Source organism: Erythranthe guttata, chromosome 8, assembly GCF_056151865.1.
Source record: "Erythranthe guttata isolate IM_541 chromosome 8, IM_541, whole genome shotgun sequence".
NCBI classification, from domain to species: domain Eukaryota; kingdom Viridiplantae; phylum Streptophyta; class Magnoliopsida; order Lamiales; family Phrymaceae; genus Erythranthe; species Erythranthe guttata.
In genome coordinates, this window is record NC_142540.1 from 14,986,622 (window position 1) to 15,003,976 (window position 17,355).

Consider the following 17,355-nt stretch of genomic DNA (forward strand, 5'->3'; position numbering starts at 1 on the left):
TACAAAAGTCTACATTTAGTGTTATAGGTCATAAGCAAAATACTTTGATGAAGAAAAACCAATTAGCATTTTTACATGCAGTAAAAGTGTAAAACACTCTGAGACGTTGCAAACTGAATTTGTTGTAGAACTTGTGTGTGGTGTATTTGCTATCGTAAATAATATATATGCAAATTAAATATATTTCCTAAATTTTGAAAATATAGGCCCATGAATTCATCTAATCATTGTTGGCGGTAATACCTACACACAAGTGCACGTATCGTACAAGTAATATAGTGGACAATTAAGTCCGGATATCGACCCCACGAGGAATATTCAACTATAAAATTCTTAGCGCTAGATTATCCCAACTATGTTCAAGCCCACCCCTACACAGTTTAATTAAAGATGATTAACTAAATTAAACTAAAATATTAAACGCAAATTAAATAGCAAGAAAAATAAATAAACACGAAGATTATCAAAGTAAACGAGCTTCGGATTTTATCTTCCCCCTATGTGATTATTGATCCCCCAATTCCCTCAATAATGCAAGCAAATAATTCGGATTACTAACCTGAGATGCTAAATTAATCATAACCCGCTTCCGCGTGTATTACGATTATATTATTCAAGACTAAATTACTGTATTCCTACACAATTCAATCAAGAACAAAGCATTAAGCACAAATCTCAATAATGATTACCTAAGAGGTTAACTGTATTCCTTTGCTAACACCACAAAGGCTCTTCTACCACAATTCTAATTGTTAAACCGATCTTTCGATTCATGCATTCAACAATAACAATAAAGCACATAAATTGATCAATTTCATGCACTTAATAAATCAAGTAGAAGAAATAATCCAAACTAATACTTGCATAAAATCATATATTGGATTCACAAATCCCACATAGGATTCAAATTCCCTAGAAATAAAGACTTAGCTACTCGTAATTCTTATAATAAACAAAATATAATCTATAGAAGAAATAAGAAACACTATGCTTGAGTCTTCGATCTTGGCGTTTTTGTAGTGTCAAATTTCGTCCTTTTGGTGTAGAGACTTGTTGTTTTTATAGGCTTTTCTTGATAAGAAAGTAGTGAATACCTAATAGGAATGAATTTCCGCCACTTTCCCCCATCAGGGATTCGTTCTTCGATTTTTTTCATGTTGGAGTACGAATTATGGAATGTTGCGTGAAATAAGAATTGTAGCCCCTTAAATTAGCTTTCCAGTGCCGCCAAAATCAGTTGATTTGGAGTTCGTATGTGAGAGATATGCTCGGAATGGTGGACATTGCCAAAGATGTGGCGAGATTCCTTCTTTCAATTTGATTTATTTCCTAATTTGCAACTTTTTCTTTTCTTTTTGATCTTTTTTCCTTCATTTTCACATATAAAATACAAAATTAATCAATTAAAGCACAAATATAATTAAATCTAAACAAAAGATCCATGTAAAGTAAACGTATTGGGTGTAAAATCTACACTCAACAATCATCTGTAAAAGTTAAGTATTCAAATTATGCAATAGGTCACCGAAGTGGAAGTAAACACAAACCGAAACAAAGAAAAAAAAGTGGAGATACCAAAGTCTACATTTAGGATTGTAGGTCAAAACAAAATGTGTAGATAAAAATAAAATCAAATAGCGTTTTTACCAGTAGCAAAAATGTACAATACTGTGAGACGTTGCAAACGGAAATTATTGTTGATGTGCACCGTGTATTTGTTACTATAAATAATTTTACTGTGTTTAATAGTAATATAGTTAATATTACTGTCAATCACAGCAATATTGTTGTTTAAACGAAAAAAAAAGGTTACAGAAAGAAAGAAAAGAAGAAAAAAAATCGAAAAACTCAACGCCGGAAACCGGCGAAAAACAAAATATATTGAAAAGTCAACGCCGGAATCCGGCGGGAAAAAAAAAGTTTTTGAAAAAAAAAAATTTTGGGTCAAAATTGAATAATTTATGAAATTTGGGGTCAAATTGAGGTTAAATAAAGTTAAGGATGAAATTGGAGCATATTAAAGTATGAGGAGTTATTTTAGTCTTTTACAAAAATCTGGACCATGTGTGGACTTATTGGTAAAGGAGTTTTTTGTCTAGATCTCTTTATAAATAAATACCCATTAATGGGCTTATTTGTAAAGACCCCCATTTTATAAGTTCTAAATCGGACTCAATTGGCCTGTTCCAGATAAATGGACCACAAAAGAATCTAAGGAAAGACTCAATTAGCCCATTAGACTCAATTGCCATGTTCCTAATTAAGAATTTTAATTAATAAAAGTTGTTTTGAATTTATCTTAAAAATGAAAAATAAAATTGAGCCTAATTTTTAAGATAAATCCAAAACAAACTTTTATTAATTAAAAACCCTTAATTATTACTATTATGACCCTAACTAATTAATACACGTGTTTTAATATATGTTATTAGAAGATACATAATATCGATACATAATATCTTCTACATAAATATTTTAAATAGCATTTTCTCAACTAATTCCACTATTAGCGCTTATTGATTGCACATTTCCGTTTATGTAAAATTGGAATTGAAACTCACAGAAATAATAATTTGTTTGTGTCATTGGATAAGCGCCGCGGTGCAGATTCACGTGGTGGTTTTCGGCTCACATGAGAATTTATATATGAGGTTTTGTATTGATTTACATTGGAAAGTAATTTGTATGTGTCAGCTCACGTTTTGTTGATGTATATAAGATTTGTATGTGTCTGGTGCACTGTACACGTTTTGTTGATGCTTAAACAAATGTAAGAGTGGTTTTTGCACGCAGAGTGGTTTTCGCGCACAGAGTGGTTTCGTGCGCAGTTAAATCTATGGATTTTGACCTTCCCATTTTCTTAAAACCACTATTGTGCAAAGTGGTTTTTGTCATTTCCACTGTAAAGACACGTCAATTTTTTTACTGAAAAAGCTTGTGTGACGTTGAACCAATATGTGTATGCTGTTTGCCCTAAAGAGAAGAAGTTTTTGTGCGAAAATAATAGTAAATTACATGAAACCATTGTTGGAGTTTTTGGAGATCAAGAGAAAAAAGATGAAACTGATTTTCGAGATACTGGGGAAGTTGGGGGCGAGATTTGTGGAGAGATAGAGAAAGATTAGATGTGATAAACAAATTAGGGGAGAAATATTGGGAGGATTTGGGGATAATTACATTTTTGGTCCCCCAAGTTTGCCCGTTTTTCAGTTTTGGCCCCCCATTTACCGCAGTCAACAAAATACACTCTCGTTTTACCACATTTTAACACATTTCGTCCTGCCGTTTAGTTGACCGTCTCACTTAACAGTCAACCGTCATGTGCCACGCACGTGACTTCAAATTAGGCTCAAATCGTATTTTTTCCCCCAAAATCAACATTTCTCTCTCTCTCTCTCTCCACGCTCTCTCTCTCTCTTTCAAATTGGGGATTTTTGCAAGAACCCTATTTTTTGGAAGAAATTCCGATTTCAACAATCCAAACACTAAATCACGAAATTCTCTCTCCCCCACTTGAAAACATGAGTAGTCGATCGACCACATCAAGTCGAAAACAGCAAACTGGCAGTGATTCTGGGGATTGGAGTGCAAGACCATTTCCAATCGAAGCTCATACATGTAAATGTGGAATTGAGCTTCCAATAAACACTTCGTGGACTGATAAAAACCCTGGGCGACGATTTCTTGCATGTGCGAATTACATGGTGAGTAAATATCTGAAATTAAGGGGTGCCATTTGTTTCAGTTACGAATTTCAATTAATTTCTTTTTTTTTTTTTTGTCACAGAAAGTATCACATTGCAATTATTTTGAGTGGGTCGATCCAGAAATGTGTGGAAGGTCAAAACAAATTATTCCCAGATTGTTGAAGAAATTGAACAAATTGGAAGATGACATGAAAGAAGAGAAGGAAAACCAAAGGAAGATGTTGATTCAACTTGAATTATACAAGAAGAAAGTAAGGAAGTTGATGGTTGTGATTCTTGCTTTGCTTTTGTTTATAGCAATGCATATGATTTTGAAGCTCTAATGATGTAATGTTGTCTGATGTTGAAGCTCAATTGATGTAATGTTCTCCTCTAATGATGTAATTGCTTTTGTTTATAGCAATGCATATATGACTTTTGTAATGCATATTTTGAATGTAATGAATGGTTAGACTATTGATGTTTTGAATGCAAATGCAACAAGACGGTGATGGTTAATGTGTGCTACTGTGTGATGGTGAGCAACAAATGAGATCAATATATATAAGAACTAAAATACAAGCATGAATGATTCCAAATCCCATAAAAATTCCAATTGAAAAACATTCCAACTGAACAAATCCAGAATTCCAAATTAACAACATTCCAAATGAACAACATTCCAATTAAACAACATTCCAAATGAACATAACAACAACAAACAAACAAATCAACCCAAAGTAAAGTAACATCATTCCAATGGATGACAAAACAAACAAAATAAAGTACATGTCCATAAAGTACTCCAAAAGTCATTGCAACAACAATTCAAACATAGGAAAAACATGAAGTTATGTGGTCTTCTTTGATCCATTCTTTGAGTGTGTTGGCTTTTTGGCTGGCCTTGGTGCAGTGAATGGATTTGCAGAACTTGTAGAGCCTTGGATGTCAAAAGCAGATCTGAGGTTGGACATTGTGATGAAATTAACTCCTCCCTTGACAATGACAGGAGTACTTACACTTGAACCTTCATTGATCTGCATCTACATCAACAAAAAGAAAAAGGTTCAGTAAACAAACCATTAAGTACATTAAACAATCAAAAGGTTCAGTAAACACTTACATTGATTGTAGAGGTAGTATTTGAAGTTCCTGTCATATTCACTTGCCTTTTTGTTGGCCTTCTTACCTACAACAGTGATATAATAATAATAATAAACTAAAATAAGAATAAACATTGAAAAAAATGAAGAACATTGAATAAAAAATGAATAAAGTTACCTGCATCTTCCTCTGTGGAACTTGTGTTTCTCCTCTTTGAGAAACATTCATTGCAGCAGTGCTTTGTTGTGTAACAGGTTCTTGCCTAGATTCTTGCCCACCTTGATCAGGTTCTTGCCTAGATTCTTGCACACCTTGATCAACTTCATTTGTTTCTTCCACAGCCTTTCTTTTTCCTCCACATTTCCTAGCATTATGCCCTGCTTGCCCACACTTTCTGCACTTATTAATTCTTGGAACCCCCTTTAACTTTGTTCCCCCAACAGAAGGTGGCTCATCTGGCTCTCTTCTTCTCAGTTTTTGTGGTCTACCAGCTTTTTCTTTATACATTGGTGGTAATGGAGGCTGCAAAGTGCATTGAGGCCAAAATTCTGGTCCATTTATTGGTGAAATGGAGTTTTCATATGCTCTTTTATATGAGTCAACACTGTAACAGTGATGAACATATTGCTCAGGGTCTTCATGCCTACACCAAATGGCATAAATGGCATGTTTGCAAGGGATACCTGTCAAATCCCATCTTCTGCAGCTGCAACTCTTTGCTCTTATGTCAACAGTATGCTGATCATACATCCCCATTATCTGAAAATTCCACTCATCTGATTTCATTGGGATGCACTCACCAGCCTCTTTCATATTCTTTATCAAGACAGTTCTGATCTTGGGACAAATGTTTGTATCCCATTTTAGAGTTTTTTCCCTATTCAACACCATTCTAGCCATCAACAGATTTCTTATACACTCAAGCATTGGTATTATTGGTTTCTCTCTTGCATCAAGGATGAAATAATTAAAGCACTCACACATATTGTTCAACAAGATATCACATTTTGGAAATGGATTGAAATGAGACCTGGTCCAATTCTGAGGAGGCTTCTTCACTAACCAATTGTATGCAGCTTCATCTATAGCCCTCAGTTCTTCCATTCTCCTCTTGAACTCTTCAATTCTAGTGGCTTTTGCAGCTGCCCACAGTGCACTCTTAATGGCCATACCCCCAAACCCATCCTTCTTCATATTACTGTGTAAATGCCTTACACAGAATCTGTTTTCTGCACCTGGGAATAGAGTTTCAAAAGCAGGGATAAGTCCCTTTTGTTTGTCAGACATAAATGTCCACTTGTGTTGTTCCTCAAAGCCAATGTCTTCATCTAACAACTGAAGAAACCACATCCAGGTTTCCTTAGTTTCACCCTCAACAATAGCATAACAAATTGGGTATATGTTATTATTTGGATCCAACCCAACTGCAGCCAATAATTGTCCACCCCTCTGCCCTTTCAAAAAACACCCATCCACTCCTATGACAGGTCTACAAGCATTCTTGAACCCTTCTTTGCAAGCTGAAAAGCAAATGTACAATCTTTGAAACCTTAAACCTTCTGTGTCCTCTGTCAATTTTAAAACAACAGTGGCATTTGTGTCTGTTCTTTTGAGTTCTTCACAGTAAGATCTTATTTTTTGAAATTGTTCTTCTTCTGAACCTTGAATAGCCTTTAGTGCCTTTTGCTTTGCCCTATAGGCTTGAGATTTGGAGACACTTGCTTTCAAAGTTGTGCACACTTCATTTCTGAACTCAGTTGTGCCTAACTTAGGATTTTCTTTGAATTTTTTCATGAAAGTTTTACCAATCCAGTTGGACTTGAGGCTGCTGTTGTTGTAGTTCCAATAACAGTTGTTATGGTCAGACACATAAGTTTTGATTTGCCAAGTCTTGTCATTATGCATTGGAGAAACATGTATTGACCATTTGCAACCATCATTCTTACAACAGGCCCTCAGTCTTCTATGTCATTCTTGTAAAACTTGATCATCATCCCCCTCCTAAGGCAGTGGCTCTCTATAGCAAATTTTGCTTCTTTTTGTTGAAGAAAAAACCAACCCAAGCTTTAACTTAGGGTTTTTATTGTCAGTTTTAGGATTAAACTCGGGGAATTTAACCCTATGTTCATCATCAGAGCCACAGTCACTGCCCATTGAGTCACTATTAACACAGTCATCATCACCTTCTTCATTAAGCATCCTAGTATACATATCATCTGAGACAAATTCAGAGACCTTATCTTTACCCTTTGATTTAACCCCACCGAACTCAGCATCTGGATCTACATAGGCTTCAAACAACTTGTCATCTTCTTCAAAGTCATAATCACTATCATAAAACTCATCACCATCTTCCTCACTATCACTCTCATTGCTTAACTCAGGTTCAACATTGGGCAATTCAGGTAAAACATTGTCAGTTTGCTCATCAGTAATGATTGATGATGCAACTTGACTTTGCAAGGTAGGTACCACATTCACAGTTTCTTCTAACCCCAACTGTTCTAAGTATATTTCAACTTCATAGTTAATAGGTTTCATAGAAGCCACATCGGTATCAGTTTCCAAGTACCTGCCCATATTCAGATTTTCCCCAAATTTGTACCAAATTCCTCTTTTCTTGTTGTTTCTTCTTCGACCCGGATTTGAGCCCTAATTTGAAGAGCGTGGAGAGAGAGAGAGAGAGCGTGGAGAGAGAGAGAGAGCGCGTGGAGAGAGAGAGAGAGAGAGAGAGAGAGAGAGAGAGAGAGAGAGAGAGAGAGAGAGAGAGAGAGAGAGAGAAATGTTGATTTTGGGGGAAAAAATACGATTTGAGCCCTAATTTGAAGTCACGTGCGTGGCACATGACGGTTGACTGTTAGGTGAGACGGTCAACCAAATGGTAGGACCAAATGTGTTAGAATGTGGTAAAACGAGAGTGTATTTTGTTGTCTGCGGTAAATGGGGGACCAAAACTGAAAAACGGGCAAACTTGGGGGACCAAAAATGTAATTATCCCGGAGGATTTGTAGGTAATGTGATTTTGGTGGATTCTGCATTTAATTCACTGTACTTTAATTTAAAATAATGGATAAATTATATCCATACCCCTGAGGTATGCTTAAATAACTTTAAGGTCCTTGTGGTATCTATAATTACACTCACCCCCCTTGAAACGTAGTTATAAACTCTAATGGGATAATGCATTGGATACGATATTACGATAGAGTTCTAACGGACTATTGGTTTCAGGAACCGGTGGAGACAACAAAGAGTTATAGGTGATTTAAGAAATATTGGGGGAGCCATGTCACCCCATAACTCCCCATAACTATATCTTATCTCCACCACTAGCTAAAAGTAATAGTCCATTAGAACCCTATCGGAATGATGTATCCAATGCATTATCCCGTTAAAGTTTCTAATTACGTTTCAGGGGGTGAGTGTAATTATTGATACCATAGGGACCTTAAAATTATTTAAGCATACCTCAGGAGTGTGAGTGTAATTTACCCTAAAATAATTATACTAATTAGTGGGGTATATAAGGTTTTTTAGGCCCAATGGATTTATGTTAAATATCAATTAAAATTAAGAATTTATTAAGAAGTAAAATCTCAATTAGGGGTGCTCATTTTTGTTTACCATATTATCCTACAAAACCCGTTCTCCTATGGAATTCTACGGAAATGTTTCTACCAAGTAATTATTGTATCGTACCGAAATATTTTGATAGGGCTATGATTGTAATACTCCACTGTAAATATTAATAATAAATAAAATAAAAATACTTATAGTTTAATAGCGGCTCTTTGATATAACCCTTCAATACTTCTTGTAAATATTAATAATAAATAAAATAAAAAAAACTTATTGTTTAATAGGGGCTCTTTGATATAACCCTTCAATACTTCTTTTAATAGGGAAAAACTCAAATTATTTTGCACCATTTGAGAAAAATCCACTCCAAATTTCAGCCACTCATTTTTCCATTTATGTCCCTCCACCGTACACACTATCCCCATGAGTCATGACCCATCAGCCGTGCTTTCTTTCTTTCTTTTTATTTTTCTTTTTTCTATTATTATTATTTTTTTTTTTTAAATTTAAATTTTTTTTTTTTTTAACTTTTTTCTCTATCAGTTATATTAATCGACTATGAAGCATATTAAATGGACTATGATGAAATATAGTCTATTAAGGAACCGACTACTAAAAATAACAAATCACAACTACAAAAATGCAAACTCAACTATATTTTACAAAAACAAACAATATACAAACATTATAATTGATTTATACAATTAGAATCAATAAACAAAAAATTCAAAATAAAAATAAAAAATTGGAGTCAGTGAAGCATATTAATCGACTATGATGTGAAGTAGCATAGTCGATTAAGAATTTGCTACTAAAAATAAAAATCACAACTGCGAAAAAATGCAAAATCAACTATATATTACAAAAAACAAAAAATATACAACCATCATTAATGATTTATACAATTTGAATCAATAAACAAAAAATCCAAAAAAAAAAAAAAAAACTGAAGTCGATCAACCTTAATCGACTACCAGAGCATAGTCGATTAGCTTAATCGACTATGAACATGTACATAGTCGATTAACGTTTCAGTCTGCGCGAAATTCTATACACGCACCGTCCCCGCACGATTCACTAAAAGACCCTAAATCTGTCTTCCAATTGTCACCATACCACCGCACCACACAATTCAACCAATCATTAACAAGAATAAAATAAATAATTTATACAAAAAAAACATAAATTAGCATTTCAATGTCCAAAAAAACAAATACTTTCATCAACAATTTCCGTTGATTCTCCTCCGACGATGAGTGCTTCCTCTTCTTTCTCAACAGCATGTTCCTCTTCTTATTCCTCCACACGCCGACGGGATGGAACAGGCTGTTGAGAAAGAAGAGTGTTTCTCCTCCACACGCCGACGACGAGTGCTTCTTCTTCTTTCTTTCTCCATCTTCCGGCGGCAGCGACAGCAGCAGGGAGAAGATTGCCGGAGAAAACAGAGAAGAAAACATAACAGAGAGAAAAACTAGAACGTGAAAGCGGCGGATAAAAAATTAAAAATAAGATTAAGGTTTTGAAAGAGTATAATAGACAATTAAGAGTAATTTTGGAATCATGGAATATCACATGGGTGGAATATTAGCTAATGGGGTTTTCTCTAATTATTTTTTGGATGGGGTATTTCTTTAACTATATTACATAGATGGGGTTTTCTCTAATTTTCTCTAATTTATTTTGTATAAAAAGTGAAGATAGTAGCTAGTAACTAATAATACTTAAATTCAATTGTATTTTTTAGGTATGTTAAAAATATTTTTAATTATTTTATTAACGGTGATATAGTTTACGCTAAGAAATTTATGTTATAATTTTATTTAAGAAGGATTTTATATTTGGTAAATTAAGAACATACATTTAGAATACTTATATCTTAAATACCAGTTTTGAGAATTTTAAACAAGTATATATCATGAATTGTTTTACAAAAATGATATTCAATTTTGACAAAAATAGTAAATAACATAAACCTGTAATTATAATCATCGTACCATATCGAATATCTGGTATACCGAAATTTTTAGTCAGGATAATAAATTTCATAGCACCAAAATTTCATACCGGTAGTAATTAAAAGGGTTTGCCTATTGGTCCATTATTTTATTATCTAGTCCAGTTTACTCCTCATTTTAATCCGTCTGTTCTGCAATCCCGTTTGTTTCCATGTTTTTCTTTATTTTCTTCTTCACCGAACACCAACAATGGAGATCTTCTCTCTCTAACAATTCTCTTTCTACTTTCAATGAAGCCTCAGTATCTTATATTAAATAATCATTTGATATTCTGCACACCATCTGTTCGACAAAAGTCCGCACTCAACTTCTCTCATCATCCAAAAAGTTTATCATTCTCCACCGTCCGGCTTAACCGGTTTCCGACGGCTCGATTGGCTAACAAACTCCTCAAATGGCTACTTTTGTTGGAATCTTTTCACGCAGAAAACAATCTACAATTCCATTTCTCCCGTTAATTCACACATTAACGAAACCCGAAATCAATGGCAACACAAGCAGCAGCAGCATCACCTCCTTAATCGATTCTTTACACGAACGCCGCAGCTGGAAAACCCTTTCCGAAAAGTTTGGCTCACTCAAATTCACCAACCAAATAGTTCAGAAAATACTCTTGCAGCTCAAAGAACCCATTAATTCAAGAAAAGCCCTCAACTTCTTCCATTGGTCGAGTAAAGAAATGAATTTCGAACACGGGCTTTCAAATTACTGCTTAACAATCCACATTTTGGTGAAAGCTAGGCTAATCAAGGATGCCAAGGCGTTGATCGAATCGGTTTTAATCAAAGACTTCTCCGATGGAGATTCTCGAATGCTCGATGTTCTTGAATCATTGATCGATAGTTATGAAATTGTTGAATCGGTTCCGTTTGTATTCGACTTGTTTATACAAACTTGTTCCAAGTTGAGAATGGTTGATGATATTCTCGATGCTTGCAAGTTGTTGTCTCGTCACGATTTTCCGTTGAGTGTGATTAGTTTCAATACTATGCTACACGTGATGATAAAATTGAGCAAGTCCCGTTTGGTTTGGAGCGTATACGAGCACATGATTAGCGAACGAATGTGCCCGAATGAAATGACGACGAGAATCATGGTTAGTGCTTTATGCAAAGAAGGAAAATTGGAAAGGTTTCTTAGAATTGTGGATAGGATGCACGGGAAGAGGTGTTCGATTCCTCGGGTAATTGTGAATACTTGTTTGGTGTATGAGATGATAGAGGAGGACAAAATCGAAGAAGGGTTGGTTTTATTGAAACGGATGTTGCAGAAAGCGATGATCTTGGATACTATTTCTTACTCGTTGGTTATCTTTGCCAAGGTTAAGATGGGAAATTTGGATAACGCTAAAGAAATATACGAGGAAATGCTCAAGAGAGGTTTTGAAGAGAACGCTTTCGTGTGCAGTTTGTTCATCGGGGCGTATTGTGAGGAGGGGAGAATTGATGAGGCAGTCGGACTGTTCGAAGAGATGGAAAGTTTGGGTTTGAAGCCTTTTGACGAGACGTTTAATCATCTGATCGAAGGTTGTTCTTCGTACGGAAGATTCGAGTATGGGGTTGTATTTTGTAAGAAAATGATGAGTATGGGTCTCGTTCCTAGCTGTTCGTCTGTAAATGAGATGTTTGGGAAGCTTTGTGAAAATGCAAAGACGAAGAAAGCTGATGAGATATTGACAATCTTGTTGGATAAAGGATTTGTTGCCGACGAAAATACGTATTCTCATCTTGTTTGTGGTTACGGTAAAGAAGATGATGTTGAGGGGCTCACAAAGCTTTTGTTTGAGATGGAATACCGTTCGATATTTCCCAATGTGTTGGGATTTACTTCGGTGATTGTCAGTTTATGCAATAACGGGAAATTAAAAGAGGCAGAGAAGTATTTGGGGTTAATGAAATGTCAATCATTTATTCCTAGTCCGAATGTGTACGAGAGATTAATTGCTGGACACTTGCAGAATGGTAACGAGACAAGGGCTCGTCAGCTGTACGGTGAAATGGTTGGAATTGGATAAAAAATGATATGTATTACGATTTTACATATCGCCTTATGATTGTACTTCGAGTTCTGATATTACGACTACCATGACTATCTACCAATGATAGATTCCAACTAAACGAACTATTCGCAAATTTACGTAAAGCTCATATGATTTTAATTAGAACTAATTATATATATATCAGCAAGTCTTCTTCCATTTGTACATTTCTAAAGTGGAAGAGAGGTGTTAATTACAACTCAGAGATAATTTCCCAATTCATTCAGTATCTGCAAGTCTAACGCCGCCACGACATAGCCTCCTCAACAAGCTAACCCTACTTACACGGATACCGAAAAAATCGACCTGATCAAGAATACGCCTTCTTTTCCTTCCTACAACAGTCGAACTTTCTTTTTCTTCTTCTTTTGCTGCTGATGATTTTATTACAGCAGCTTCAACTGATGTATCAACTCCCTCATCATTTTCAATCTTCGCTTGAATCCTCCAGATTGCTTGCTGGGTCCCACAAAGGTGGTCAAAGTAATAACAAGGGTCAATACAACACGAAGAAGAAGATACTATTCCTTTGATCTTAATTGGTCGGAGAAGCTCGATGAATTCTTGTATCTCAGAGAAGCACGAGTGATCGGAATATGGAACTACAAATATGTACTCAGAAGAGCTGAAAGGATTGTCATTTTGTTTAGTCGCCCACGGAAGTCCAGATGGCATTATCCCTATGGTTGGGCGGATTGTGTTCAGCGCTTCGAGAGTTTCGATACTAAAACTATAACGTGGGACCGCCCGAACTCTAGTGAGAGAGGTTTGTGTGGTGAAATGCTCGTGGAATCCGAGAAGATGCATGATCTGCAATCGCTCCGGCCAAACCCAAATCTGTAAGAAATCAAAAGGTTTACACCTTTCAGTAAGAGAAACATGTTCTAAATGAGATTGAAATTTATGTCCACTCACTCTGACTCTTCATGAAAATGTTTTAAATTGAGATCAATTAGTGAAGGGTGATCGTAAGCAGTATTACGAAGTTGAAGAATACGAAACTATGTCGATATAGCCACGAACAAAGAAGAAAACGATGATTTTAACCAAACTACAGTATCGAAATCCGGTGATACAGAGATACATTCAGTAAGTCTATGTCCCAAGAGTAGTCTAAATTACTAAAATGCCGGTTGGGGGGGGGGGGGGGGGAGTGGAGAATATAGCATTACTGTTATATTAATTATTAGCCTGACTAGCGTCTAACAAGATTCTCCTCTCTTTTTTTAATCCCCATTTCTTTGGTTCTTTTAGTCAGTTTCAAGTGACAATAAGCAGATGGATTATTCAATGTGTTTAATAGGATGCAAGATGCATGTGTACCTTTATGTCCAGTTCACGTGATATGTGGAGCAGAAGATCTTCTTTCCCCAAAGAATCTATCGCAATAACAATGTCATGTTTTGGATGAGACGAAATGATATCAACAACCTGTAATAAGCCATCAATCTTATGAAGCAAAAGCAAAGATGTTTGATAGATTTAAGTGCAATAGCATCTCTCCAGAGCTTTCGCGTTTTAGATTTCACACAAACTAATGAAAGCACAGCATTACTATGTATTTTACACGTTAAATATCTTAACTGAATGAGGCTATGAAACTAGTTTCATTCAGAGCGAGGGCAATTAGTTAAAACCCCACCAACATAAAGTCCTTCGCTCTTTATTTTGACAAAGTAACCTTGCTGTTTTCGTAGTCAAAAGTCCTTTGCCCTATGAATAAGGTGGGTTAACTTTCACTTAGTTAACTTTTCTGAATTAGTTTTACTTGGTTAACCAAACTGAGGTAATAAACTAACCTAAGGTTCTGCATGTATTATTTTTTTTCATGATTTCAATAAGGTTAAGCTTATTTTATTGAGATTTTAGCCTACTTTACTAAGGCTCTAATAAACTTTACTGATATTATAGTTTACTTTATTGAGGTTCTAAATTACTTTACTATGAGTTAGCTTACTTTTGCTATTTTTACTGAGATTTAGCTTACATTACTATGGTTCAAGTTTATTTACATATTAAACTTACTAATACAATAATTTTGAAAGCTGAAAACGATATCATATCGCTAAAATCCGCCTTGCATCACTACCCAAGGCTGTGGTGAGTATTGATGGTTGGACCGTTTCACTTTAAATAGGGTAAGCCTCGAACTAAAACGTAAAGATCAAAGAAATCATCACCACCACCACTACAACCACCAGAATTTGCTGGAAAAATATCAAAACTCTATCCTACGATTTTCCAATTAGAAGATCTACTTTGATTCCCATTTTTAAGATAATGTTTTCCTTGTTAAAACCCGAGAAAATATAGCCAAAGTTGTAATAGAACAACTGCATAAACCAACAATCCCACAAAAATTACATACAAGTGCCAGGAAACATCAATTCACAACGCAAAATTGCTGAAAAAAGAAAAAATAATTGTTGAAAGTGAAGGATATGATAAGAGTATTGTTATAATCGAAAAATCTAAAGAAAAAACATTAAAAGTTGGGTGGAGATTATAAAGGAAGGCGAAAGATAATGCTTGTATGTGTGTTTAGCGTGTTACGAATTAGGTTTTTATGTTTATGATTTGGAATTTGAACTACTCAAGTGTGAAAATGTCACAACATGCTTAAAATCAATTTATAGAAATGAAAATGATAAACCAAAGGACTTACAGCTAACGAAACATAGCTGCTCTTACTGAAATCTAATTATAGTCCTCCTTAGTTTAGAGAGACTCCTCAACAATTTACCGAAAATTTTACGGACAACCTATATGCAGCTTATGATGGACTGTCTCTTTTTTCAGAAACATAATGAGTAAACTCGTGTGGTGTAACCTTTAAAACGTTTATGGTAAGCTGAGGGCAAGAGAAACAAGAGAACTACTGCTCTTATGGGGGTGAGGTGGAAAATCCCTAACAGCTTCTTATATTAATCTGCGTGTGCGAGATTTAACTGTAACAGGCAGCATACATACTAATAAATGAAAAGAATACATTTAGAGGCATAGAATTTGTACCTTCCTGGCAGCAACTTCACGGGAAGGAAAGGAGTATTTTGGATTGCAATAAGTATTATCGAGGTGCAAAGTATCAAGTGTCTCGTTTTTGAGAGCATCAAGTAACATAGCCCTTCTATTTTCCACTCCACTACCAGTTACTTCCCATCGAAAATCGCCAGTGAACAGCATACAGCCAAAATCACCTCGAAACAAGTACATAACAGAACCTGTTTGATGATCGGTGAAACAGGAGAAGAATTAAGGTTTTCAAGGAGATACTAGAAGATACTAGAAGCAAGATAATAAAACTTACGTAGTGGATAAATATAATTTGTATGGCGTAAGAACTAAAATATTTTAATGACAAGTGGAAGGCAGTATACAAAAAAATAATTGTATGCTCGATACAGATTTCGGCAACTATACATGAATGAATATCTCGACATTAGCTCGTAAATACATACACAACAGAATCAAACTGCTAACAATCGTTTCTGCATTGTAGTTAGAATATTTTTCCAGCCCTCGAATTAACATTGCCACTCAAAACCAGAAAGTAAACATGTAGATCTGAACATTTCAACAATGTAGAATTGTTATAGCTGAAACTATGCTAAGCCAACAGAGTTCATGTATTCGAATCCTGCTTCCAGTTTTCTTATGCCGTAAAAATAGACACAAACTAACACAATTCATTCTCCATTCAATTTAGCACCAAAGAATAAGAATGCATTGCAGAATTAAAGACACTAACCGACAACCAGGAAGTAAGAAATCTACATTGAAAATCATAATGCAACAAACGGAACACCAACTAACTGATAAAATGTCAGTGAGGAATTACAACAAACACCTGCCGGACACAAAAAATAAATTAAAAAAAAAGGAGGGGCAATTACCGGGGCAATGCTGAGCGTCAATGGCTTTGACATAGATGGTGGTGGGGGAGCCGGAAGAAGGGGAGGTGAAGGAAAGAGAAAACCAAGAGCCGATGTCGAGTACGCGGAGGAGGAAGAGGTTGAAGGAGGGGAATTTGCAGGGGAAGAGCTTGGCGGTGAGGCGAGAGCAGAAGAGAGGGCCGCGGTTCCAGGTGGAGGAAAGTCCGGCGGTGTGATCGGCGTGGAGGTGGGTTAAGAAGTAGGCTTGGCTGCCGTAACTCCATTTATCTACAGATATCATTCCGCTTTCCATTCTCTCTCTCTACCTTCCTTCTCTCTCTACCCTTTCAATTCTAAACCCACCGCACTGCAGCATGGAAGGCGTGAACACTGAAGAATAATATATTTTATTTTCTTTAATAAATTATTATTTTCCCTTTTTTTGATGCACTTTAACTCTTTAAGAATTAATCACAGTGAAATCTCGGCTTTTAGTATACGCAATTCATTTTTTTTTAATTCTTTAATTCCATTCCATCCATTTATCATCTCTTTGATTTTATTTTTGGGGCCTTAAGATATAGGTCCCTAGTGAGAAAACTTATTAGAACTAAATGACAAGCTTAACTAAATCTTTGCTACACATCCTTTGTAAAATTCATTCCAAAAATGCCCTTTACACACAAATTCGAAATATGAATTAATTAAAATTTAAATTGCATTTATCATCTTTTTAGCATGTAATATTTTCATTTTTCAATCTAATATTTTCATTTTTTTTTTTACAAAAAACACATTTTCCTTTTTTTTTCTCTTTCTCCATTTAATCATTTTTTACACTATTATAAAACAAAACAAAATCCATTTTTCCTTTATAATATTGAAAATTACCAAAAAAAAACATGTTTTGAATAAATTTACATTTTTTTTATTTTGTTTTACTTTTATTTGTTGTTAATAATATTGTAGTAGACTTTGGTGTACTATGATATACTACGATGTACTATGGTTTACGGTGAACTATAGTATACTACGGTGTCCTATGGTTTACTACAGACCTA

General features: G+C 35.1%; 3 protein-coding genes across 3 annotated transcripts; 1 reads left to right on the forward strand and 2 right to left on the reverse strand.

Annotated features, from left to right (window-relative positions):
* Positions 1–4,326: 4,326 nt before the first annotated feature.
* On the reverse strand, positions 4,327–6,752 carry LOC148768594 (uncharacterized). The gene is made up of 3 exons (XM_088821134.1): positions 4,968–6,752; positions 4,810–4,875; positions 4,327–4,729 (listed from the first exon to the last, which is right to left on the reverse strand). The coding sequence occupies exons 1-3, from the start codon at positions 6,693–6,695 to the stop codon at positions 4,538–4,540; spliced, it is 1,986 nt and encodes a 661-aa protein (XP_088677260.1). The 5' UTR covers positions 6,696–6,752; the 3' UTR covers positions 4,327–4,537.
* A 3,890-nt stretch (positions 6,753–10,642) lies between these two features.
* On the forward strand, positions 10,643–12,512 carry LOC105970523 (Pentatricopeptide repeat (PPR) superfamily protein). The gene has a single exon (XM_012995359.2). The coding sequence runs from the start codon at positions 10,779–10,781 to the stop codon at positions 12,396–12,398; it is 1,620 nt and encodes a 539-aa protein (XP_012850813.2). The 5' UTR covers positions 10,643–10,778; the 3' UTR covers positions 12,399–12,512.
* A 4-nt stretch (positions 12,513–12,516) lies between these two features.
* Positions 12,517–16,672, reverse strand: LOC105970603 (uncharacterized). The gene is made up of 4 exons (XM_012995432.2): positions 16,316–16,672; positions 15,435–15,643; positions 13,746–13,853; positions 12,517–13,259 (listed from the first exon to the last, which is right to left on the reverse strand). The coding sequence occupies exons 1-4, from the start codon at positions 16,605–16,607 to the stop codon at positions 12,642–12,644; spliced, it is 1,227 nt and encodes a 408-aa protein (XP_012850886.2). The 5' UTR covers positions 16,608–16,672; the 3' UTR covers positions 12,517–12,641.
* Positions 16,673–17,355: the final 683 nt, after the last annotated feature.